This window comes from Thrips palmi, unplaced genomic scaffold (genome assembly GCF_012932325.1).
Source record: "Thrips palmi isolate BJ-2018 unplaced genomic scaffold, TpBJ-2018v1 HiC_scaffold_7, whole genome shotgun sequence".
Lineage (NCBI taxonomy): Eukaryota > Metazoa > Arthropoda > Insecta > Thysanoptera > Thripidae > Thrips > Thrips palmi.
In genome coordinates this window covers 958,743-983,817 of record NW_023144634.1, presented here as the reverse complement: position 1 = coordinate 983,817, position 25,075 = coordinate 958,743, and the positions used below count along the sequence as shown (strand labels likewise).

The window sequence follows — 25,075 nt, the reverse complement described above, 5'->3', positions numbered from 1 at the left end:
GCAGGGCGGAAAACGCTAGACGGGCGTAGCTACGCAGGGAGAGGCCTTTCCTCGCGCTGGACGACGAGATTCGGGAGAGGCACGAGAGTTTCTTGACCACGACTTGATCTCGGATCGGAAGGCCACAGTGCAGCGACGCGACGCAACACGGGCGATGTCGAAAGCTGAGCTAGCACGGAGCGGGAAATGGTGGAGAGTGCCGGCACGGCAGCGCCGGGTCCAGGTAGGGAGGTAGAGAGAGCAGGCTTGCCAGACACGGCCGACCCGAGCCGAGAGCGCCCTAGTCCGAGCCCAAGTCGCGCGCCCTCGGCCCCCGTACAGCGTTGCCAGAAGCTCGGTGGTACGGGGAGGGGGCAAAGGTGGTCCTTCGGAGCGCTTCGGTGGTAAGCGAAGGGTGACGGAAAAAGGGGCGGGGCACCAGTGTTGTAAAGATTTGGCGACTTTTCGTTTGGTTTGGCGCGAAAAACATAGGATTTGGCAATTGGCAATTCGGAAAAAAATTGGCGATTTTTTTTGGGGGGGGGGGGCAACCTAAAAAGTTGGTGATTTTTGTCGATGCGAGCAGAAACAGGCGGGACTCGGGACGGGACGCCCGGGAGTCCCGAGGCCCGAGTCTGGCCCGGCTCTGGCTGGCTCGGCGGAGAGGGATTACCTACCAACCTTTCCGCTGGTTTGCCTGGGCTTGGCCCGATTCCGGGCAATCCGCCAGGGAGCTGGAACATGATCCTCACCTATCTTTCCGTTCGGCCGGTGTATTGTGGGTGGCTGGTCAGCGCTGGCGCTACACTCAAAATATGGGGTGCCCAGCAACTGGGTGCCTTTGTCGCCCGCCCCACTTTTTAGGGTGCCAAATGTCGCCCAGTTTCTGGGCACCTTTGTCGCCCAGTCTCGGGGTGGACAAATCATACAGTAACCGACCCTCTCCCATGGTAGAGCATGCTCAGGTGTCTAGATCCTGGGCGACTAAGGTGCCTAGATTCTGGGCACCTTCGGCACCTCAGTTGCTGCTGAGCCATGGGTGAAGGCAGGTTTCTTAATGGTTTGTCCACCCCGAGACTGAGTGACAAAGGTGCCCAGGAACTGGGCGACATTTGTCACCCTAAAAAGTGGGGCGGGCGACAAAGGCGCCCAGTTGCTGGGCACCCTACATTTAGAGTGTACTCCGCGCTAACAAGCTGTTTCCCAGGGATACCCACGGGGAGGGAATCGTGGGACGGCCGAGGCGCTAAGTGACGCGTTGAAGCAAGATTTGGCAGAAACGGGGCTGAAATTCGACCAGCTGATAACACTCGGGACTCGTGTCCGACGGAACGCACATCGCACGGCAGTCAGCCAAAAGCAGAGGGGGCATTCCAGAGCCGATTAACAGTGGTCGAAGTTGACCTTTGACGATTTTGCTCATTTTTGGCGCAAATGTTACCTACCCATAGGTGAACACCCATACAAAATTTCAGCCCTCTAGGTCAGTTAGTATGGGAACTGTAAGCAATCAAAGTTCTGTGTGACTGGTTAATCCACTTAACATTCATCGAAGTCCACTTCGCAGGCCTCCTCCAGATCGGGCTCTGCTTCCTTCGGACACTCGTAGGTGCATACATAGTGGTGATCGCAGCGATCATTTCCGGGCTCGGTTCAAATTGGACACAGCACTTTGCCCAGTGCCGAAGTCGAAACCGAGTCCTCATGGTCGCCACAAGCAGTTCCATTCCCATTCGGTTTCGGGCCTTAACCTTCACAGCATTCATCACGCTAAAACACACTCTCCACAACCGCGTTGGAAACAGGGTGCTACCATATAAGAAATTCATTTTCACACTTTCTCAAATATCTCCGGAACGGGCTGTCCGGTCCGATCCGAGTCTTTTATTTTTCGGCCAAATGGTAGATCAGATTTTTTCCAACAATCGGGCTTTCTTACAAATTCCGACTCCTTTGTCTTATGTTTACATTTTTCAACTGAATTATCAAAATTTCAATAACGTTATTACAATTATGATAAAATTGGAAAAAAGTGGTGAAGGAGTCTTCATACATTAAAGAAGCAGAGAACAACAAATTACGGTAAAGGACTGATGTACCTTATGTCGAAAGAAGGGCCTTATCAGACCACACGTTCCGGAGATACAGCAAAAATTTGAAAATTGATTTCGTTATTGGTTTGTTTTGAGGAGGTAAAAACTTTAAGAAATCGTCAACAGAGAATTCGGTATTGCGCGGTGTTACGGAGATATTACACGCGTATTACGGCATAAAAATGTTAAAGTTTGGCACATTTGACCCCAAAATGGTACGCGTAATACACGTAATTGTAATACCACAGAAATACACATGCTCATGGCCACGCATGCCCGCTTCACTGCCATCGCGGTGTTGTTGGTGTCCAGCGGCATGCCGCGCCCCGCGCCCCCCTCGACCGCCCGCTGTTAGCTGGTCGTTGCTTGGTGAGGAGGGGAAGGGAAGAGGGAGGGGGCAAGAAAGGGGGGGTATTGTTGGCATATTTCGCGCCAAACCGTGTACCACTGTGCAAGGATGGGCGCTCGGCGCGTTGCAATACTTGGAAACTTCCGTGAGGCCGGCCGAGGGCCGAAGAGCGCGAGCGAAAAAGTCCGTAATCCCTAATCCGTCGGCCGAGCGGCGAGCGCGCCGAGCGCCACCGACTCCGCGAAGTCGCCACCCCAGCGCCACTCTCTGCTCGGGACACCAGAGCGCCACTGGTCACCACCGATTCGGCGAAGTCGCCACTCCAGGGCCAGTTAGAAGACTCTACACTCGGGAGGCCAACGCGCCACTCGGGTCGCCACGGAAAACTCGGCACCACTCGGGCGGCTCAAGCGTCACTTTGGCGCTCGGGCGCCACTTCTGGCAACGCTGCTGTCCTGGAACAGTATTTCCCGGAACAGGCACCCGGCGGCGCTGGCCTAGTTCGGGCAACCAAGCCTGCAGCTGTACTCCCCTGCGGGAAATTTCCCCGGGCACCTGGGGGTGTCGCCCCAGCGTGTAACTTTTTCGACTTACGGCAGAACCCGTAATTCGCTTTAGAAGGTGGCCACCACCAAGCCTTGCGACTCGCTCGGGACGGCGGCGACGGCGGCCATGTTCTATTGCTGTCTCACTCCCACGATTTCTTGATACCTGGTGACACGTCTTTAACAGGTCCGAGGGGGTATTCACTCTCGAAAATGGTCAACCGACTATTACCTTTCCGGAAGTATGACACCAATTACACCTAATACACTTTTCATTACGGAGCTGGAATTTTTAAGCGAGAAACAAGCATTTTTGGCCATTTCGGGCTATTTTAATTTTTATGAGAATGCGGTGATGCGTCCCTTTTATTGGGTGCAGGTTTTGTATGCGTAATGTTGATCTATCAGAACCGCAAAACTTTTCAAAAAGTTCCAAAGGCAACAATGGTCCAAAAAGAAACGAAATTGCCACTTATTTTTCCTACTTGCTGCCCTTATTACCAATTACATTACAAAACTATTACAGATCAATTACATAGCGGACAACCGACTAATACCAGAGTGAATACCCACTTGAACAGGTCCTCAATTTTTTCACCAGTCAAAAATTAAAAGAAGAGCCACGTCAATGTCTTCCTTATTTTATCATGGTTATTTGGAGACAAGCATGTAACTTTTCGACTTACGGCAGAACCCGTAATTCGTGTAAGAAGGTGGCCACAACAAACCTTGCGACTCCCTATATCTGTGACTCCACGCCGCTATCCAACGCCGTGGTTGAGGGGTAAGGGGTATTGAAATGCACGTTTTTTTGAATTCCATACCGGCACACCCGGAAAAGGGTTCATTCCTGCCTAAAACCACCGCAAACCAAATTTGAGACCGATCGAAAAATATTTAGGGGTCGCTACAATGGCTGAAAGTTGTAAATTTGACGTAATTTTAAACAAAATACAACTTTGGAGTATTTGAAGCCCTGCGCATCCGGTGTTGGTCCTAGCTTGTTGCCCCCGGAGACTTTTTTTTCTCGGGATCCAGGCCGACCGAAAGAACCCTACGGGATGCGTTTTTAGCGAATGGTAACGGAACTGGGTCCATTCTACGCTCAAAAAAGTGTTTTTTTTCTCCGCTTTTAATGTTTTAGAGGCCTGCCAAACTTTTGCTTTGCGTCACAAAAAATCTAAACCCATGTATTTTGATAGAAAAAAGGTTGCTCTTTCAAATGGCGGTCACGGAAACAGTCTATGATTTTTGGTTCAGGCTCCAGAGCCGTTTTAAGTTGAAAAATGGATTTTATTTTAGTGAAAATGAGAGCAAATTTTCACTCTTAGTCACGTGCGACGTATGGTTAGGCCAGAAGTGCTACCCGGCGAAGTGCAGGCGGTGCGCTGTGATGGGAGAAATTTCCCGGGTAGAAATGGACGGCTTTTATACGGCTGCTTAATATTTTGTGACCAAAGTAACGCGCAGGCGTTCGAAAAATACCTGGATTATGTTTAGACTGTGTCAGCCTCTTTGCTCCCATTCGTTCACAGCAGGTCGCAGCAGCTCCACCCACGCTATAGACTAGCTGTTATTGCCGCGCGTGATCAACAGAGTTCGCTGGATCGTGACATCATGGGCTTGACCTGGGGCAGGGACCGGCTGAATCCACACCGTCGTGGATACGTAGACAGACCGCTCAGCTGCAATTCTTTTTCAACGATGACGCTCTGGCCCAGCGCCCAGTAGATCCGCTCTTGTCTCGCAAGCGGCAGGTTTGTGGATCGACGCCAGTGGTCTCTCTTTTGCTGCTGCGGCCAGCGATGCGGCAGCTCTTTGCCGATATTTTGTCTTTGCCATCTGGGCATCTTTTTAAGGTCGTTTAAAACGACGTCGGCCGGCCAGAGACTGCCAAAACGTCCACCAAATATCCGAATATTTTGTCGACATCTTGCTGACACAGTCCAAACATAATCCAGGTATTTTTCAAACGCCTGCGCGTTACTTTGGTCAAAAAAAATTTAGCAGCTGTATAAAAGCCGTCCATTTCTACCCGGGAAGCTTCTCCCATCACAGCGCACCGCCTGCACTTCGCCGGGTAGCGCTAGTGGCCAAACCATACGTCGCACGTGACTAAGAGTGAAAATTTGCTCTCATTTTCACTAAAATAAAATCCATTTTTCAACTTAAAACGGCTCTGGAGCCTAAACCAAAAATCGTAGACTGTTTCCGTGACCGCCATTTGAAAGAGCAACCTTTTTTCTATCAAAATACATGGGTTTAGATTTTTTGTGAAGCAAAGCAAAAGTTTGGCAGGCCTCTAAAACACTAAAAGCGAAAAAAAAAACACTTTTTTGAGCGTAGAATGGACCCAGTTCCGTTACCATTCGCTAAAAACGCATCCCGTAGGGTTCTTTTGGTCGGCCTGGATCCCGAGAAAAAAAAAGTCTCCGGGGGCAACAAGCTAGGACCAACACCGGATGCGCAGGGCTTCAAATACTCCAAAGTTGTATTTTGTTTAAAATTACGTCAAATTTACAACTTTCAGCCATTGTAGCGACCCCTAAATATTTTTCGATCGGTCTCAAATTTGGTTTGCGGTGGTTTTAGGCAGGAATGAACCCTTTTCCGGGTGTGCCGGTATGGAATTCAAAAAAACGTGCATTTCAATACCCCTTAATTGAGGGGGCTTTCAGCATCATGAACATTGTGAAGTCAAAGCTGCGAAACAGGCTTCAAACCAAGATGCTGGAGGCTCTCATGCGGCTGCGGTTGTGGGCGCGCGGTGTGAGATGCTGCGCGGCGTTCGAGCCCACAGCAGCTATGTATGCATTGTTCAACAAAGACATGTATGAAGACGATCAGGACCCGGAGGAAGGCGCCGCCGGCGAGGACGACGTGGACGAAATCTGGCACCTACTCGACGAGGCAGAGGGGTAGGCCGAGTAAAAATAAATAAATTTGTTTTTGCCGCCGTTTTGTTACTTTTATTTATCAATACTGGGGCTTGTCTGGCGGCTTTTGGCGATTTTTGATATAGTATGGCGACTTTTGGCGATTTTTTAAATTTCTTTTTAAATTTGAGTGTCATTGCCAAAAGGTTGGCGATTTTTGTGGCGATTCTAGCGCTGCGGTGGCGATTGTTGGAGATTCGAGCCCGTGGCGCGTTTTGGCGATCTCAGCGCCATCTCTTGGCGATTCGGCGCACCCGGCATCTGGCAACACAGGAACGGTTAGGGGACCACAAATCGGCGCGGCGCAGGTCCCCTTCCGAGCGCGCCCGAAGTCCCCCTCGCCGAGCGCGGCCCGAAGGCAAGCCCGAAGGTCCACGTGGGTATTCCGAGGATGGGGATAACCCCGGACCCTCGGGGGGCTTAGTCACTCAAGTAGAGTTGTCGAGCGCCTCCTCAGCAGATGTCTCCGTGGCTCCGGGGTACCACCTCTGCCTACGGCCTCTAGTATTGGTGGTTCAAATACTGGCCAGTTTTTAATTTTTCGGTTTCACCCATCCTTTTTAGTTATGTTCAAATTTTAGGTTGGACAATATGTTTTAAGAATATTAAGGTTTGGTTTATATATGGTACGTTAGGTTACGTAAAGTTGGTCAGGTCGCAAGTGACCGAAACTTGTCGCGACTATAGCATGAAATATTTTGAGAATAGAGTAGGCTAAGATCTGTTGACATTAGAAATAGATCTGCCGCGATGAGAATAAGATCTGTAGCGAGCCCGTTTGGTTTTGATTAGGATAGGTTGGACAAATTATTTTAAAAATATTAAGGTAGCCGTCTGTCCACACCAACATACTACAATTTCCTTCTGACGAACATGCATTTCCATCTGCAGCAGAATCTAGCTCTGCATCGAAGCCGAAGACCTTCCCCTGGCTAATAGATGTTAAAACTATTAGCATTTAGGGTATTTCGATGATTATGGCTCCTTCGTGCCCCAGGTTGCCGTGCTCGGCACGGCACAAAGTCCCCTTCGGCTCCGGCCGCTCGGCACTCTTCGGCACCGCTCGGCTCGGCCGCCAGGGGGACCTGCGCGGCGGCGATTTGTGGTCCCGTATCAAGACGTGGCAACACTGCCCCTCTGGCACGGTGGAGGGATCGGTCGCCGGGCGCTTTCTGGTTCGGGTCCCTCCGGACGCAGTTCGGGCGCGCTCGGGCGCTCTCTACTCGGACGAGTCTGGCGTTGGTCTAAGCTTCGCTGTCCGCTGCAACCACTCTGCCCTCTGCCCTGCGGCGAGCTTCAACTTTCCCCGGAAAAGTATCCAAGCTATGTGACTGCGACCTGGCCCACTTGGTAGTGATCACAGTGAGTGTGTGTGTGTTTTCCTGCAAGCGGAAGGAACTGCAGGAGGTGAGTACCGACCGGCACATTTTGAACGCCTGAAGAGAAGACTGGTTTCGATTTTGACATCATTGAGCGTCCGCCAACAGAGGCATTCCTCGCTAGAGAGAAGATTCTCAGCCTAGGCACATTAAAAACTGTACGAATAATCGCTTCGAAATACGAGGAAAATGAAGGCATTGTAAAATCCACGAAGAATTGCTTCGTATTATGAAGCATTTTCCTTTGTAATACGAATAGCATTTCTTCATAATTCGAAACAATCCTAAAATGCCTACATTTTCTTCGTAGTTATGAAGCAAATGCTTCTTAGGCTTTTAAGGGTGGGCCTTTGAATTCTTCTTTTCTGAAAGTTTTATCATTTTCTCACAATTTCTTGCTAGTCTGGTTCATTTCCCGCCTCGAGTTTATAAATTGTAGGTATTTGAGGAAATTAAAGGCACTAATTCAAGTATGATTGGCTGAGCGATAGCGAAGCCCGTTACTTCACTGCGGTTGAAAAGTTTTGTCTGTCTGACGGCGTGTGTGTCTGCACTACTCCTTCTGAACGGCTCGGCCGATCTGGCTGCGATTTTGCAGGTCATTGGGTATGTATATGGCTCGCCACACGCCAAAATTCAGCCTTCTATCTCAAACCATTCAGTGAAACCAACCAAAAAAAACGCTTAAAAACGGCGGCAACTCTTTAGTGCCTTTCAACTTTGTACCAGGGTTTACATCGCTTCTTATGTCTTTGAGGGTGCTGATGACGAAAATTGAACCCATTCACACCCTTTGCGTGCCTTCCAGCCAGGGACGGAGCGTGCTGAAGGCAACCGAAGGCGGGCCAGCGCCGCAGGCCAAGGTAGGTGTAAACGCCAGGCGTGGATTGTCGTAACTGGCGCGGCATCGCGAAGCCTATTACGACAAGCCACTGTCTGGCGTGCACCTACCTTGTAAGTGTGTACTTGGCCAAGTATGCTATGCGTTTGTGTGTACTTGTGCAAGAATGCATTTGTAAGGGTGAACTTGGCCAAGTATGCGTTTGTCAGTGTGCACGTACTTGCAAGCATGCATTTGTAAGTGCGAGGGGGTAAACACTTCAAGAAATCGTATACAGACTACTCGGTATTACGCTGTATTACGGGTGTATTACACGTGTATTACGGCCCTAAAATGCCCAAATTTGGCACATTTGACCCAAAAATGGTATTACGATCACGTGTATTACGCGTAATACACGGTTTTTGTGTACACACTCTCAGCCGTTTACTGACTATTTCTCATTAGCAGACGCATTTCTGTAAGCAACCATAATACTTAGTATTTTTTGTCAGTTTTACTTAGCAATTACTAATTACTGTACTGATATTACAGTTTTCTTTGTAAATTACAAAGAAATTTTTAAGTATTTAAGAACAAAATACTAAGTATTATGGTTGCTTACAGAAATACGTCTGCTAATGAGAAATAGTCAGTAAACGGCTGAGAGTGCAGGGTATTACGGGAGTGGTTACCCCCTCGTGTAAGTGTGTATTTGGCCAAGTATGCGTTTGTAAGTGTGAACCTGCAAGCAAGCATGCCTGCACTAAGTAGAGAGATAGGTTTGAAGTGTAGATCGCCTTTATATTTGGAGTGTTTTCCTCTGTTGCAGTCACGATGGACGCGCTCCCCGACGAGCTGCTGCTCATGGTGCTGGGCCGCGTGGACGACGCCCTGACGCTGCTCGAGGAGGTGCCGCTGGTCTGCAAGCGCTGGCACCGCCTGTCCCAGGATCCCCGTGCTTGGCGCAGCGCCTCGGTGCTGATCGAAGGTTGCACCTACTACGAGAACTCCTACAAGGGCGAGCATGAGAACCACGCCGAGATCCTCAACGCAGCGCGCGTCCTCGTCCACGCGCCCGCACTCCGTCACGTCTCCTTCGGCTGGTACAGCGCATCACCAGGTAAAGGGAAGCAAATCCAGCACTGTTATTCAGATTGCGATAACCACTGTCTATATTTTGCAATAAAAAACTTATCACAGGTTTTTTTGCTATGATGACTACTAACAATTTGCAATAAAAAATTTATAGCTGAATTTTGCAATAAAGTATCACTTTTTTGCGATAATGACTGCAAAGAAAATGCAATTAAAAGTTATCGCAAAAAATAATGTGATAAAAAATACTACAAAACGCTCTTTTATAGCAAAAATTATGGGGGTTATTGCAAAAAATTGCAATAGCTAAATTATAGCACCCCAGGGTGCGATAAATCGTGGGAATCGCAAACTCGGTTTTATCGCAAAAATTTGTAGTAAAAGTATCGCAAAATGAATGACAGTGTGGCCCGACACGGAGACCGTCGCGGCTAGGACCATTCTAAAAACGGGGACACGTTTGGGGACCAATTCGAAGGGGGGACCAATTTTGCCGGGGACGAATCGTTTGCGGACCCAAAAGTCCCTGGCCTGGGACGAATTTTCGGGGACGAATTGTCCGGATCTCCCCTTAGGGGAGGACCCTGGTGAAAAAAATGGCCTGCCAAAAACAGTATTTTTAAAGTTCATAGATGAAAATGTGCATAGAAGGTTTGAGATTCAACTGGTTGAATACCTCAAAGCTAAGTGGGTAGTTTCTTTATCACTCGGAAAGGAATAACATCAAGATCGGTTGTCGTTGGATTATACGCTCAACTTCACAGCTTTGCTCAGTCGATAAAAAATTTTGTCGTAGAAAGAATTCATGCGTTCCTGGTTGACACAAACATGAGTCGTCTTGCATGGACTCTAGTTTTTGATGACTTGTCGGCAATTCTTAGTGACGAAATCTTGATATCAGCCCTACTTTATTTTACAAACACTTAGTAAGTTTGAAAAATAGGCAAAAAAGTCACTTTTTTGATAAGTTAAAATTTGAAAATTTGTATCTTGGGACAGAAGATGAAATTGAAAATTCCGTTACTAAAATCTTTTCTATACACCTTAAGGATAACCCAAAAGAAATTTCAAGACTTTCTGTCCCAATGAAAGACGCAGGAAGATTTTTGCCCAACGCTCTTAAAAACACTAAAGTGGCACTTTGCTCATAGACTGTTAAACATTTTGGATTGAATTTTCTTTTGGGAACTCACCATCTGAACCTAATAAGTAAGCAAAGTTTCAACATTCTGGGATTATTTTAAAGTCTGCTTGAAAGTTTCACCAGGGTCCCCCCTGAAACGATCCACGCCCTTCAAGGGCAAGAATGACTCAAGTTTGTACACCGAAGTTCATAATTATTTCCCCTGTCACCAGGTCCCTTCTCGTGCAGCTTCGACAAAGAGATGATGACCTCTGCACTGGCCCGCTCGAAAGCTCAAGTCCACGAGATCGAGTTTCCTCAGCCCGACATGCTGGAAGGCAGTGGGTTGGGTTACCCCGACGACCCTTTGGAAGATATGAGTCCGGAAGAACTTTCTCTACTTGTCGATTTCCTGTCGAGGAACAGGAAACACGTCCGGTACCTTAAGCTGGGCCACATGCTGCAAGCTGGGACGCAGTTCCAGCGCGCGTTGGGGCAGTGCGAGAACCTGGAGGAGCTGCACCTCATGCTGCCTGACGGCTTCCAGTACCAGGGAGAGCTGAGGGGACGACGGCTGCCGAAGCTCAATCGCCTCACGCTCAAGTCTTGGTACAAAGTGGAGCACTGCCGGCCGTTTCTGAGAGATCTCTTCGGCGCCGTGGCCCAGTCCGTGCGCCACGTGCGCTGCAAGGACTTGTGCCTCTCATCCAAGGGTAAGAACAGTGTCACGGACTTGTACACTCAGGAAAACGCGACAGTATCCTCGTCTCAATTTTCTTTGGCGTTTACGTATTCACGAGTACACTCTCTAGGGAATGTACTTTACAAATCGAAGAGCCGACCTATCTTCCATATGACCTTAGGGGGAAAGGGGGGGGGGAATGCGAGGTACACTTTTTCCAAAAGGTTTTTTTGTTTCTCCTGAAAACTGGCCAAAATGGAGCCGTCCTCCTTTTGCCGCTTCCTGGATCAAATGAACTCACGCTCCTGATAGAGAGGGTGCCCGTTAGTGCTTGCAATGCTGAGTTAGCAGGGGAGCAGTTTTAAGTTTTTGTGTTCTATCTGACAGACAGCACAAGTCAACGCCATTAGAGAGTGGTTTTGTCTCAACCTGCATTGTTTTTTTCACGAAAACGTTTTAAAAACTTGCTCAAAAAAAGTTTCTTCTAAAAATCTTTCTTTCATCAAATTGAGTCTCACTACCAAAGTTCATTGTAAATTTGAAGTATTACACCGTATAGTAGAATATGGAGTTCGGAGAGCAATAACTAGCCCCTGTCGAAGAGGAAGTTAATCCCATTCAAAGACGCATCTCTAAAAAGTCTTCTACGTTGTTAAGGGGAGGTTCCGGTGAAAATCTTGCCATTTTCCAAATGGATCGCACAGTCATAATTTGTTCGGTATATAAAATTTTTCTTCAAGGAGACTAAAATTTGACTTTTGAAGGCACATGCCAGGCTGTAAACCGAGTCGAAGAGTCCTTTTGAGCCTATTTTGGCTGTATCTTAAAAAATCTTCTTGCGCATACTATTTTGTCGTACAAGGTTGACCTTGACATTTTTCACTTCTTCGATTCATTTTCAAAAGATTCCGGCATGCATAGCTAAAAACTTCCATTATATTATTAATTATTAGCTTTGTAAGTTGAAAAGTCCCTAAAATTTGTCTATTTTGTACATTTTTGATCAATTATAGTGAAATGCTTGGTTAGAAAGCTTGCGAATAAAAATGCAATTGACATTTTGAGTTGTGCATGCCGGCATCTTTTAAAAATGAATCGAAGAAGTGAAAAATGTCTAAGCCAACCTTTTACGTCAACATAGTATGCGCAAGAAGATTTTTAAAGTTATAGCCTAAATGGGAGAAAAAGGCTCTGCGACTGGGTTCAGGGCATAGAATGTGCCTCCCCAATGAAAAATTTTAAAAAATACTTGATAAGACATCAAATTTTTAACAAATTTTCACAGTGGGACCTATTTTGGAGAAAATAGCATTTTCACTAGAACCTCCCCTTAAGCGTTTTAATGTAAACTGTTGGTCGGCCTGGGCGTTTTTAATTTTTTTGTTTCATCATCCATGAACCGTGGCATTAGTACGACACTGATAACTCGACAGCACATCAGTAAAATTTCAAAAAATATCTCAAAATCCTGATATTTTATCCTGATACTCAAAGCAATGTCTATGTGAATTTGTCAGGGCCTATGTTTTAGAGACGTCACGGTTTGTTGCATGTGAGCCAAGGAAGTGAAAATGTCCAGAACATAAGTTTTTGATGCAGTACTTGTGGTAGCATAAGTTTTAAGATGGCTTAAATGCCTCTTCGACTGGATTTGGACGCAGGTCGTGGGCTCAGTGTTTGAATCGTACTTAGTTGTGTACAGATCTACAAAATATTTTAAATTGCGGCTCAATTTGGAAACTGAAATATTTTTAGAAGAACCTGCCCTTACCATCACGAAAAAAATGATGAGCGGCGTTACGAAAAGCGTCGATCTTTTTTAACAGTGTAGTACTAAACACATGATGCGATTTTCTTCGACAGACGTCCTTGCCGAGCTGCCTCGGTGCTTGGAGTTGCGTAGCCTGCACTGTGGCGTCGAGGGAGTGGCTGCAGTCAAGACGCTGACCAGACTGCGCAGCCTGTCGCTGCGGATACAGTACGCAGACCGCGACCAGCAGCGCGTGTTGTCCGCCGCGGAGCGCGGCTTGCGTGCGTGCGCCCCACTGCTAGACCTGCGCGTTCTGCGACTAGATGGCGGTTTCGAGTACGGCGGCAAGTGGGGTTCGCAGCACAGCCAGGCCCTGGCCGCGCTTCTGCGGACCCTTGGGACCAAGACTCCCAACGTGACGCACCTCTCCACCAGCGGCATGCTGACTCGGCAGGTCTCCCCTGAGACTGTGCTGGCTTTGCTCAAGTCCCTGCCCCGGCTTCAGTCCGTCCACATCGACCGGTTCCGGTTTGACTGCCTCCCTGCTTTGGCGGAGGTCGGCAGGATGAAACGGCTATCCGGAGAAGTGAGTTACCGAGAGGGGGAAGGGGATGGCTGCCGTGCCGCGGTTGAGCAGCTCAAGCGTCAGCGACCCGATTTGGATTGCAAGCTCTCTGATCACCAGAGTTATTATTGAAAACGTTGCAAATGACTGTTGCGGATCGCTACCTCTAATTTACAGATAACTGCCGCGGAAGAGTGAGAAACATTGATTGGACTGGATGTCAGTTGAACAGAACATAAGTAAATACATAAGATTTCGATTTAGCTTGAACAAGTTGATTTCTCCTTTCCTTCATCCTCCCTGATACAGTTGACCTCTTTTCTGCGACATTAGCCCATAGCAAATCTCAGACAAAACTTTGGGCTCGAATCGGCTGTTTTACCCCAACTTCTACTGATTAGGCTCAATTAGGCTCAAAGACAGACCGGTATGAGAAACTTACTGTGCTGCACTATCAATTTCTCATCCTGGGATTGGCGCAGTGCAAGCAGACGATTCGAAAAGTAAAGTGTAGTGATCAGGACAACTTTTGTCTCAAATGTAAAGATTTTCTTGTTTATTGTGGTGTGGGCCATGATATGTGAGCTCCTATATCAGTCAGGGAGTTTCTCCTGATAAAGGCGGACTGACGGAATCAATTGGCTAATGTGTTGCATTCTTCATCAGGTTAGTAAAATGAAGTAAGGGGAATACTCAGGCATACTTTTACTCGTTAACCCAAAATCTCAACGTTGAAGTTAAAACACAAAAATATACCTCTGGACATGGAATGTCTGATTTGAGTTGATGTTTGGGGGTGAATCCGAAGCTCAGAAGTGATCTAAGAAGTGAAAACATGCACTCTTGGTTCACGCCTTTCAAGTTTCGATACCAAATTTAGCCTCAAAAGTATAAAATGTGGACCGATCCATAGTTAGGGAGCTCGGCCGGAGTTGAAATTTTGTGGGCTTGTTCGACTAAGGATAAGTGACTTTTGGAACAAGTATCGTCAAAATCGAAGGACCAGCTTTTTTTTATGCATCCATTTTTGTAAAATTTTCATTGAGTTTTCTTAATATTTTCCAAGTTTTTAAATTTTTTTAAAAATAAATTTTTCTTATGGATAGAGTAGTCTTCTGTGAAGACAATGAAACCTGGCTGGTCACTATCTGACCACAGATGCTCTGTGGACAAAAGTTGCGACATTCAAAGTTCACAAAAATTTCAAATCGCTATAAAATCTGAACGGTTTGGAGTTGGACAAAAAAAAATTTGCAGGGTGACTCAAGGGGTCATCCTGAGTGGATTGACACCTATATTGGCCAATTCCATCACCGTCGATTTCGGGGGGTGCGATGGTCTGGCGTGGAATTACCCTTGTGTCAGAAGTCTCAAAGCTAAAAGTTCCTTTCTATTACATAAACTCATACTAGCCTGCCCCAACTCTGAGTTATGGAGGATTACATAAACTTTTAGTTGTTCTCCCGAATTCTCCTCACGACAAAGGATTAGTCTTCAGATTCTTGCAATTTTATCTTTTTTCTAAATATGAAAAAAATAGCGTTGCCCGTTTTTTTAAAATCTGCCTTAGTTTTCCTGCAAAACCAAAAAAACAAGACCAAAATGGGTCAAAATCTCACAAATTTAAAGAAAAATAAAAATTGGCCTGATAAAATAGCTTTTACAGCTTCTTCTCGACTGATATCTTCAAATCTGCCTACGCTAATCTTTTTCCTACAGTCAAACTCCTCGTTTTGTCCCTCTTCTGGGTCCTTCGTTTTGTCCCAGAGGCATCCCCACCACTGTGGCGCGGGTCGCGCCCCGCCGGCCGATGCCTGCCGTCGCTGGCCGGCCAGGTAGGGATTATACGGCGGCCTAATCCGCATCGGCCGGCCGGGCTCGGTCCTTCGTTTTGTCCGCAGCAACTCCCGGGTAGAGGGACAAAACGAGGAGTTTGACTGTATTCAAAAACAAATAAAATTGCAAAAATCTGAAGACTGGGCAGCCAATCCTTTGTCGTGAGGAGAATTGGGGAGAAACGACTAAAAGTTAACACAAACCTCTATAACTCAGAAACTACACTGCCAATCCAAGTGTGAGACAGTCTCACACCATTTAGTGCGAACCACGGTGTCTCACGCTTACAAGTGTGAGCCACGTGTGTCCCACGCTTGCAAGTGTGAGACACGGTACTATGTCTCGCACTTGCAAGCGTGAGACCCGGTTTGTCTCACACTTGCAAGCGTGGTTCCTGTGGCATTAAAGCAGAGGGAACCATTGGCAGTAAGTGTGGGACAAACCGTGTCTCACACTTGCAAGTGTGAGACAAATGAAGTCTCACACTTTCAAGCGTGGGACAAACGTGGCTCACACTTGAAAGCGTGAGACATCGTGGTTCGTACTAAATAGGGTGAGACTGTCTCACACTTGGATTGGCAGTGTACTAGGAGTTGGGGCCCCATACTTATTGAATTTTGACCACAAAACGGCCTTCCTGTGGCAAATATTTCTAGGACATGCTAGTGTCACTTTCCAGTATCCTTAAGTCACAATTTACATTCATCAAATTTTAAATCCCAAAGTTCGTGCGTGAAGTGTTCCGACCACTCAGGGAGCGGCGTAAGACATGGCCTCAGGGTTCCTTCACGCAGCACGTAGTCGTTTATCACTGGTTTTCTATGAAGAAAGTTTCAACAAGTCTCTAAGATAGTACTGAAGTAGATAAACAGGTTTTTTTGGTAGCACCTCTTTAATAAGAAACATAATTAAAATTTTAACATGATTCGAACATTGTGAAAACATCAACAAAAGTAATTGCATGCTCGCGCGCACAGGATCAATAATATCCTCGTTATTATTCAAATCTGAAGAAATGCACGAACGTTGCAAATTTGACTAAACACCAAAAATCTGGCACGGGGCAGCTGCTTAGTCCAGGCTCATCATTTGCTGAATTTAAGCTGCACCATAAGGGGTATTGAAATGCACGTTTTTTTGAATTCCATACCGGCACACCCGGAAAAGGGTTCATTCCTGCCTAAAACCACCGCAAACCAAATTTGAGACCGATCGAAAAATATTTAGGGGTCGCTACAATGGCTGAAAGTTGTAAATTTGACGTAATTTTAAACAAAATACAACTTTGGAGTATTTGAAGCCCTGCGCATCCGGTGTTGGTCCTAGCTTGTTGCCCCCGGAGACTTTTTTTTCTCGGGATCCAGGCCGACCGAAAGAACCCTACGGGATGCGTTTTTAGCGAATGGTAACGGAACTGGGTCCATTCTACGCTCAAAAAAGTGTTTTTTTTCTCCGCTTTTAATGTTTTAGAGGCCTGCCAAACTTTTGCTTTGCGTCACAAAAAATCTAAACCCATGTATTTTGATAGAAAAAAGGTTGCTCTTTCAAATGGCGGTCACGGAAACAGTCTATGATTTTTGGTTCAGGCTCCAGAGCCGTTTTAAGTTGAAAAATGGATTTTTTTTTAGTGAAAATGAGAGCAAATTTTCACTCTTAGTCACGTGCGACGTATGGTTAGGCCAGAAGTGCTACCCGGCGAAGTGCAGGCGGTGCGCTGTGATGGGAGAAATTTCCCGGGTAGAAATGGACGGCTTTTATACGGCTGCTTAATATTTTGTGACCAAAGTAACGCGCAGGCGTTCGAAAAATACCTGGATTATGTTTAGACTGTGTCAGCCTCTTTGCTCCCATTCGTTCACAGCAGGTCGCAGCAGCTCCACCCACGCTATAGACTAGCTGTTATTGCCGCGCGTGATCAACAGAGTTCGCTGGATCGTGACATCATGGGCTTGACCTGGGGCAGGGACCGGCTGAATCCACACCGTCGTGGATACGTAGACAGACCGCTCAGCTGCAATTCTTTTTCAACGATGACGCTCTGGCCCAGCGCCCAGTAGATCCGCTCTTGTCTCGCAAGCGGCAGGTTTGTGGATCGACGCCAGTGGTCTCTCTTTTGCTGCTGCGGCCAGCGATGCGGCAGCTCTTTGCCGATATTTTGTCTTTGCCATCTGGGCATCTTTTTAAGGTCGTTTAAAACGACGTCGGCCGGCCAGAGACTGCCAAAACGTCCACCAAATATCCGAATATTTTGTCGACATCTTGCTGACACAGTCCAAACATAATCCAGGTATTTTTCAAACGCCTGCGCGTTACTTTGGTCAAAAAATATTTAGCAGCTGTATAAAAGCCGTCCATTTCTACCCGGGAAGCTTCTCCCATCACAGCGCACCGCCTGCACTTCGCCGGGTAGCGCTAGTGGCCAAACCATACGTCGCACGTGACTAAGAGTGAAAATTTGCTCTCATTTTCACTAAAATAAAATCCATTTTTCAACTTAAAACGGCTCTGGAGCCTAAACCAAAAATCGTAGACTGTTTCCGTGACCGCCATTTGAAAGAGCAACCTTTTTTCTATCAAAATACATGGGTTTAGATTTTTTGTGAAGCAAAGCAAAAGTTTGGCAGGCCTCTAAAACACTAAAAGCGAAAAAAAAAACACTTTTTTGAGCGTAGAATGGACCCAGTTCCGTTACCATTCGCTAAAAACGCATCCCGTAGGGTTCTTTTGGTCGGCCTGGATCCCGAGAAAAAAAAAGTCTCCGGGGGCAACAAGCTAGGACCAACACCGGATGCGCAGGGCTTCAAATACTCCAAAGTTGTATTTTGTTTAAAATTACGTCAAATTTACAACTTTCAGCCATTGTAGCGACCCCTAAATATTTTTCGATCGGTCTCAAATTTGGTTTGCGGTGGTTTTAGGTAGGAATGAACCCTTTTCCGGGTGTGCCGGTATGGAATTCAAAAAAACGTGCATTTCAATACCCCTTACTGCACCAACACGTTGCACGCTGCAGCCATGCCTCGTGCAGCAAGTGGCGGTAAGTACAGCTCGGCGGCGTGAACACTCATATAGTCCCTTCTGTAATTCGTCGCTGGACGACATCGGTTCTCCTTTTCCAGAACACCGAGGAGAGGTGAGGTGTACTGCTGATCCGCTCCACCCGTGCTTGAATTGCCATTATTTCGGGCCACGTTTCGGGTAACGGGGATTAGCACCCCGGGTGGTCGGTTGGATCAACCCCCAGGAAAGAAATCCTGGTAGCTGATTGCTCACCACTCCAGCCACAGAGCCTGCACTGGTATCGGCTAACAGCAATACTTCTGCAATCATAAAAGGGCAGAATTAAAGTCATTATGCAGTCAAAACACCTTGAAAATCAATAAAGATAGCTAAACTTCTCCTTTCTCTGTCTATTTTATCTTCTTTTCTACTATTCAACCCGAGAGGAACGCAGCAAACATTCGTCAGCCGCTTTTTCGAAAAAGTACTGATTGCCAAAATGTCCCCAAAAAGCGTCCTAACTGCTTCGCGCTGCTTGGCAATTAACGCGCCGTTGGATTTTTTAAGAAAGGCATCGAACGCCGAAACTGGCCTGTTATTGCAACGACAAAGGGTGAAAACCTGGCGAAAATCTTACTTTCTTCAAAAGAGCACACTGTGGAAATTTGTAAGGAATGTGCAGTCTTACCAAATATGCTTTAATTAAAATTTGACATTTCAATGCACATTCCATCCTCTTAACCAGCCCAAAATAGTTTGGCACATGATGACTAGAACACTGAGAAAGTGCTGTTAAGTGTGTATTACGTATCTGCAACGGGCTTTTTTAATGTCATTTCTTTTTAAATAAATAAAAGTAGAAACATTTTATCAAAGTAGGAAATATCTGGACTACTTTAATTCGTTGCCTGAAGTCTATTCATCTTACCTTAAATCGGAAATCAAACTTCCACGTCCTTTCCAACAGCCTCTGCCACGTTTGTATACCCATCAGCACTATAAACGAACAGAAAACAAAATGAATGAAATAAAGGGCATAAGTTATTAATCTTGTGATTCTGTAAGGCTGTAATTCTCTTTTGCAGTACCTTAAAAGGTGACTCAGCTCCTGTTTGATTTTCGTAATTCTTGGGGGTCCATGATATATGTAAGCTGTGTAGAACTGTACAAGGCTTGCACCAGCTCTAATCTTCTCATAAGCATCCTTGCCAGTAAATATTCCACCAACTCCCACAATAGGAACTTCACCTGTAAAAATAAACGGCATAGAAATCACTTTGACATGACTTATCAGATTACAAATGATCACCTCCAAAGCAACGTACCTTTGGTTAAAACAAACATGTCTTTTATTAAACTAGTTGACGAGACGGCCAATGGCTTCCCACTTAACCCTCCCTGTTCTCCGGCAGCAGGGCTTTGAAGGTTCTCTCGAGAAACTGTTGTGTTCGATATTATCAAACCATCAACTGCGCACTGCAAATTGTGAAAGAATTAATGCCAAAAGTTCCTTTGAAACACAGTGACTGTTCATGCAAACAAACAAACAAACAAACAAGGGTTACCTCCTTGCGGGAAATGACTCTAGCAATATCTTTTCTTTCTTGTTGCGTCAAATCAGGAGCTAGCTTCAAAAGAAGTGGTGGTTTGATCAGTTGTGGGAGTTCGTTCCTGGCTGACACCAAAGCTGTGAGAAGTTCTTGAAGCTGGCTACTGTTCTGCCAGTTTCGGAGACCAGGAGTATTGGGGCTAAATTCATGCAGCGGAGGAAACAAAAACAATAAAATCAAAGGTACATCGAAAAAATAGCGCAAGCAGTAACAAAGATAATAATAAGAGGAAGAATATATACCTTGACACGTTTATTACGAGATAATCTGCTACATCTCCAAACATCTTGATTCCATCTACGTAGTCCTGTACAGGGTCACTTGACGTTTTATTTTTACCTAGATTCACCCCAATAATACCATCGGTCCCGTTTTCACGTAAGTTCTTAAGTCGTTGATGAACAGCAACATGGCCATCACTATTAAAGCCGTATCTAAAGAGCACATGAAAACATCGATAACTCATCAGAAGCAAAACAAGATTGAACTTGAAGATGAGAAAATATCTGAACAAACCTGTTAATGACAGCACTATCTTCTGGCAATCGAAAAACTCGAGGCTGAGGGTTCCCTGGCTGGGGCATAGGAGTGACAGAGCCAATCTCTACAAATCCAAACCCAACCTGGAGCAAACCCTCTACAGCTCCACCTTGTTTATCAAATCCAGCAGCCATGCCAACGGGATTAGCAAATTTTATGTTCCACACATTGGTTGTCTGAAAATATAAAAGCCCAAAATGGATGATCTGTGTCGGCAGAAAAGAACAAGCGCACATAGTTAACAACTCACCAAACATTCAGGATCTTTAAAGTGACTGTGTGGAATCAACTTAAACTTGGATGCTTGAACTGCAAAGTTGTGAGCCGTTTCAGGGTTGAGGCAGTGCAACAGTGGGATAAGAATATTATCATAGAACTTTTCATTCCCCCTGAAAATGTTATAACCAGCATAGACGCAGGTCCCACCAGAGCACACCGCAGCCATGGAAATAAGATGCTTCTGGAAACAGAAAATGAAACTTCATGAAAGAACGCATGAACCAGTACTCAGGAAAATCAGAGGGTGGCAAGCCCAGGGAGTGCGTGAAGCCATGCTCGCGCATACGGTTGTGCACTTCAAAATTATTTAAACTGGACTGCGTTTTTCAAAACACTTTGCACAGATGGAAAAGGCATGAAATTAATGGGGCATGAGGCTTATTGACCTAGTCGAAACTGACGCCTTCCCCTCGTATAAAATAAGGTGTTTTCACCAAAGAACATGAAAAATCAGAAAATGTAGGAAAATCCTCGGTACGCCAAGTTCCTGTGAAGGTTTTTACCTTACGTACAATGGAAAAGGGAATTCGTTCCGTGATAACCGAAAAAAACTATTCGTTCGAGAAACGAATAGTTTGTTCGCGTAAAGAATAATTTGTTGGTTCGACAGATTATTAGTTTTACTAACAAAAATTCGTTACTCCAACAAATTTTATGACACAATGCTCAAAGGAATGTGACACTTTGCCACATTCGTTTCTGGAATGAGTGTGTACAAGTAAATCCTGGAAAACCAGGAACAGTTTTTGCCGTGGGGTGAAAAAGAACATTGTTGAAGTGGCATTTAAAATTGAAGTAAATACACGAGAATTCCGAGAATTCCACTACAACCGAACCGCCCTCTGCACCGGTAAAACAAAGGCATAAAAATTACGCCCATTAGGGCATAAATACTCTTTTACGCCCATGAAGGGCGCCCTTGAGAAGGGCGTGAATGACATAGGCATTTCAAGCTAAATTTTAATGCCCTTCCAAAAGGTGTTAATGATTCACGCCGCTTCAAAGGCGTAAATCGTTAACGCCCTAAAAGGGCATAATTTAGGGGAAGGTTCTGGTGAAAATTCTATATTCTCCAAAATAGGTCCCACTGTGAAAATTTGTTAAATATGTAATGTCTTACCAAGAAATTATTAAAATTTTTCATTGGGGAGGCTTACTCTATGCCCTGAACCCAGTTGCAGAGCCTTTGTCTCCTATTTAGGCTATAACTTTAAAAATCTTCTTGCGTATACTATTTTGTCGTAAAAGGTTGGCCTTGACATTTTTCACTTCTTCGATTCATTTCAAAAAGATGCCGGCATGTACAACTCAAAATGTAAATAACTTTTTTATTTGCAAGCTTTCTAAACAAGCATGTCACTGAAATTGATCAAAAGTGTACAAAATAGGCAAATTTTAGGCAATTTTCAGCTTTAAAAGCTTACAATTAATAATAAATTGGAAATTTTGAGCTATGCATGCCGGAATCTTTTGAACATGAATCGAAGAGGTGAAAAATGTCAAGGTCAACCTTTTACGACAAAATAGTATGCGCAAGAAGATTTTTTAAGATACAGCCAAAATAGGCTCAAAAAGACTCTTCGACTGGGTTCAGAGCCTGGCAAGTGCCTTCAAAAGTCAAATTTTAGTCTCCACGAAGAAAGATTTTATGTTCCGAACAAATTATGACAGTGGGATCCATTTTAAAAATGGCAAGATTTTTACCAGAACCTCCCCTTAAATGCCTTTGTTCCACCAGTGTAGCCATCTCGCAGTCAACTTTAAATCTTACCACGCCTTTCTTCATCCTCAACGATTCGAAGATGCTCAGCTCCGGTCCGGCAGCGTCGGTTGATGCTGAGAGATGGACGGCTCGGGCAGCGGGCTGAAACGACACAAAAATGATTTAGATCTGGTGAAAGCTGTGTTTTCTGCGGGACACAGTTCTCGTTCCTTGTGACTACCCCTTCCCCGAACGTAAAATAACTCCTCTTTCACAGGACAGAAATGCTCGCGAACACGAACTTTAGGTGGCGATGTACAGCGCCGTGGGATGTCGGTTTTATCGGGACGCTGCGCAATGATGCCCCAGAAACGATTCGGTGCTGGTTTGCAGCGGACAGCCCAGAGCAGTGTCGCGGCCACGGTCGCCAGAACTTGAGGGAGAGTGCAAGCCAAGCGAAGCCAAGCCTGGTCGCGCTCGGGTCGCCATCGCCAGCGGAGAGCCCCACCCGGCGAAGGGGCTCGGCGGGAAATCCCGAAATATCCCCTCGGCAGTCCGGGCCGCGGGAAGCGTAGCGTGGGAACACGATGTAGGAACGCTCCGGTGGAAACACTGCCCGCTTCGGCCGCTCCGAAAGTGAAGCAGAAAAGCGTACGAGGTAATAGTTCCGCGGATGGCCACCACGCGGCGCTCGTGTTCCCTTTAGTCCGGCTCGCGGGCTCTCCCAAGGGGTGGATGCGTGTCGACTGTTATGTTGTGAAGTGTGTGCTGTTTTGTAAAGGGAACTAGGATTCGAATTATGTTCAAAAGTATTCTTTTAACCGTCCTACCAGTCGTCTCTGTCAGGACGCAACATGTCAGAGCGCCATTAATGGGTACAATCACTTTGCTGTTGGTGGCGTTTGAGTAGGCATAACATTGTTAAAATTGAATAGTTCTCAGGTTTTAATTTTCACATTAATTTTGTTAGAAAAATACATAATATGAATACCAGATAAATTTACTCCCAAAGTTGGAGGCCTCAACTCCAATTAGTTTTTGAGTAACATTCACGTAAACCTTCAGTCGTTTCTCTCAAATTCTCTTCACGACAAAGGAAAAGGACCCTAGTCATCAGATTCAGGCAATTGAAACTTCAAAGACTTAAGAAAATGATAGCGTTGGCACAATTGAAAATATAAGCTTAAAACAAGCAGTAAAACCAGTTTCCCTGGACTTATGTTCACTGATCTTCAAATTTGAGAGATTCTGTGACACTTTTATGTCATTTCTTGTTTTTCATGAAACCTAAGGGAAATTGTGTTTTAAAAAAGGGCAACGCCACCTTTTTGCTATGCCAAAAGAGATATATTTGCCAGAATCTAAAGGCTGGGAACCTTCTCCTTTGTCATGAGGAGACAAAGAGATTCGACTTAGTTAGAGTTAACGAGAACATCTGTAACTCAGCAAGTAAACAGAGGTGGAGCCCTTCTTTGCGGGTATGAGTCAATGCAAAAGGGAAGGAAAATTTTACATAAAATTAAGACTCTTGACACAAGTATTTTTAAAAAGTCAAATAGTCACTTTCTTCGATATTCAAAAAACTTAAAAGTTGTCACTTTTTATATTTTGAGTATTTCTAAAACTTAAAAGAAAGTTATTAGGACAACCAGTTAAATAGTACTTTTTTTAAAGGAACACTTCCCTGAGAAAAAAAATCAGCAAAAGAGAAAAATACATAGCCTGCAAGGGAACCGTGGGCCGGTGCGCTTCGAGCCGGACTAAAGGGAACACTTGCGCCACCCGGTGGCCATCGGCGGAACTATTATCTCGTACGCTTTTTTGCTTCAGCCACAGACGGCAGTGTTTCCACCGGAGCGTTCCTACATCGTGGTGGGAAAGGGCCCCGATCCAGCCGGCCGGTTGGCCGCCCAACAGTGCCACAGTGACGTCAACAGACACTTCCGCCAGAACGGCCCGTTCTGAACGGCGAGTGAAGAACAACGGGAATAGACACAGAATGAGAAATAAAAACAACAAGTAAAGCGACGTTTAGGGACTTAGCAAAGCGGAGCAACTAACACCATTTCTTTACAAAGCAAACAATCTCGTGCAAACAGATAATGGACATATTTTTCGTTATAAAACGTTCTCTCACTGTGGCAAAAAGGTACGGAAAATTCTGTTCATCCTAAGGCCAAGATTCTCCGTTGGACCTCACAGTATTCTCTGTAGGACCATACCGTCTTCACCGTTGGACCTGTCAGTTTTATGGAAGACTGTATAAACCTGCGGAGAACACGTTACGGTCCTACGGAGAATACTGTCGGTCCCCACGAAAGATATTGACTAGAGGGCTGTGGAGAATTATCACAAGGTGTGCACAAGGTTACCCGCAGCTTTTGGCCGCAGTGTTGGTGCCAAAACGATTCACTATACAACGAAATTGAGCTCGTGCAATGTTTAAATAATTTCTGCGTACACCACCGCCAAATTCACTGTTAGAAGTTTGGAGAGTGCTACAGTCTGGCGCGTTAAAAGGAGAGCCTTAAAACGAGTCTTGGAAAAAGTTTGTTGCGTCAAAGTTGAACGACAAATCTAACCCGTTTCTTAAGCAAACCAATTGAAATTGCTTCTTAGATATTGGTTTTTTTTTAATATTACGTTAACGAGTTACCTTTACGTCTTTGTCAGAAGCTTTACGCGACATTGATGAACTAAAATTAACCTTTAACATTTCCACCGTAACGTGTGTTTAGATTAGGGTCGCTACGCCAAAAAGTTGTCCACTTTACGGCGTTCCAGAACCA

The 25,075-nt window shown here is 45.6% G+C and overlaps 2 protein-coding genes across 13 annotated transcripts in view; one reads left to right on the top strand and one right to left on the bottom strand.

The window, feature by feature from the left end:
• The first annotated feature begins 20 nt into the window (after positions 1-20).
• LOC117652821 lies at positions 21-13,589 on the top strand. 7 transcript variants are annotated; one of them, XM_034397960.1, is made up of 4 exons: positions 21-223; positions 8,934-9,224; positions 10,556-11,035; positions 12,868-13,589. In XM_034397960.1, the coding sequence occupies exons 1-4, from the start codon at positions 187-189 to the stop codon at positions 13,449-13,451; spliced, it is 1,392 nt and encodes a 463-aa protein (XP_034253851.1). In that variant the 5' UTR covers positions 21-186; the 3' UTR covers positions 13,452-13,589. The 7 variants fall into 7 exon arrangements, with proteins under 7 accessions (XP_034253851.1, XP_034253850.1, XP_034253853.1 ...); XM_034397959.1 differs by having other exon boundaries at positions 21-340; XM_034397962.1 differs by lacking the exon at positions 21-223 and adding an exon at positions 251-359.
• A 2,462-nt stretch (positions 13,590-16,051) lies between these two features.
• The window catches only part of LOC117652824 (dihydroorotate dehydrogenase (quinone), mitochondrial-like), an 11,103-nt gene continuing 2,079 nt past the window's right edge, over positions 16,052-25,075 (bottom strand). The window contains exons 1-11 of one of the 6 annotated variants that reach the window (XR_004588183.1): positions 24,943-25,027; positions 22,356-22,448; positions 20,556-20,765; positions 20,282-20,481; positions 20,008-20,199; positions 19,721-19,904; positions 19,481-19,631; positions 19,244-19,403; positions 19,084-19,151; positions 18,137-18,475; positions 16,052-16,258 (exon numbers count right to left, since the gene is read on the bottom strand). Coding sequence is in view for 5 of the 6 variants with exons in the window: in XM_034397972.1 (XP_034253863.1) it covers positions 19,097-19,151; positions 19,244-19,403; positions 19,481-19,631; positions 19,721-19,904; positions 20,008-20,199; positions 20,282-20,481; positions 20,556-20,765; positions 22,356-22,448; positions 24,943-25,002 (1,305 nt within the window). In the remaining variant the exon portion in view is untranslated. Of the gene's footprint in view, positions 16,259-18,082; positions 18,476-19,083; positions 19,152-19,243; positions 19,404-19,480; positions 19,632-19,720; positions 19,905-20,007; positions 20,200-20,281; positions 20,482-20,555; positions 20,766-22,355; positions 22,449-22,588; positions 22,833-24,349; positions 24,369-24,658; positions 24,756-24,942; positions 25,028-25,075 lie in introns of those variants that run through there. The other 5 variants (XM_034397972.1, XM_034397975.1, XM_034397973.1 and 2 more) reach the window with 5 other exon arrangements.

Coding starts and splice junctions, on each gene's coding strand:
- LOC117652821 (XM_034397959.1), top strand. CDS start 187: ATGGTGGAGAGTGCCGGCACGGCAGCGCCGGGTCCAGGTAGGGAGGTA. Junction 9,225..10,555: donor CTGGTACAGCGCATCACCAG/GTAAAGGGAAGC, acceptor CCCTGTCACCAG/GTCCCTTCTCGTGCAGCTTC. Junction 11,036..12,867: donor CTTGTGCCTCTCATCCAAGG/GTAAGAACAGTG, acceptor TTTCTTCGACAG/ACGTCCTTGCCGAGCTGCCT.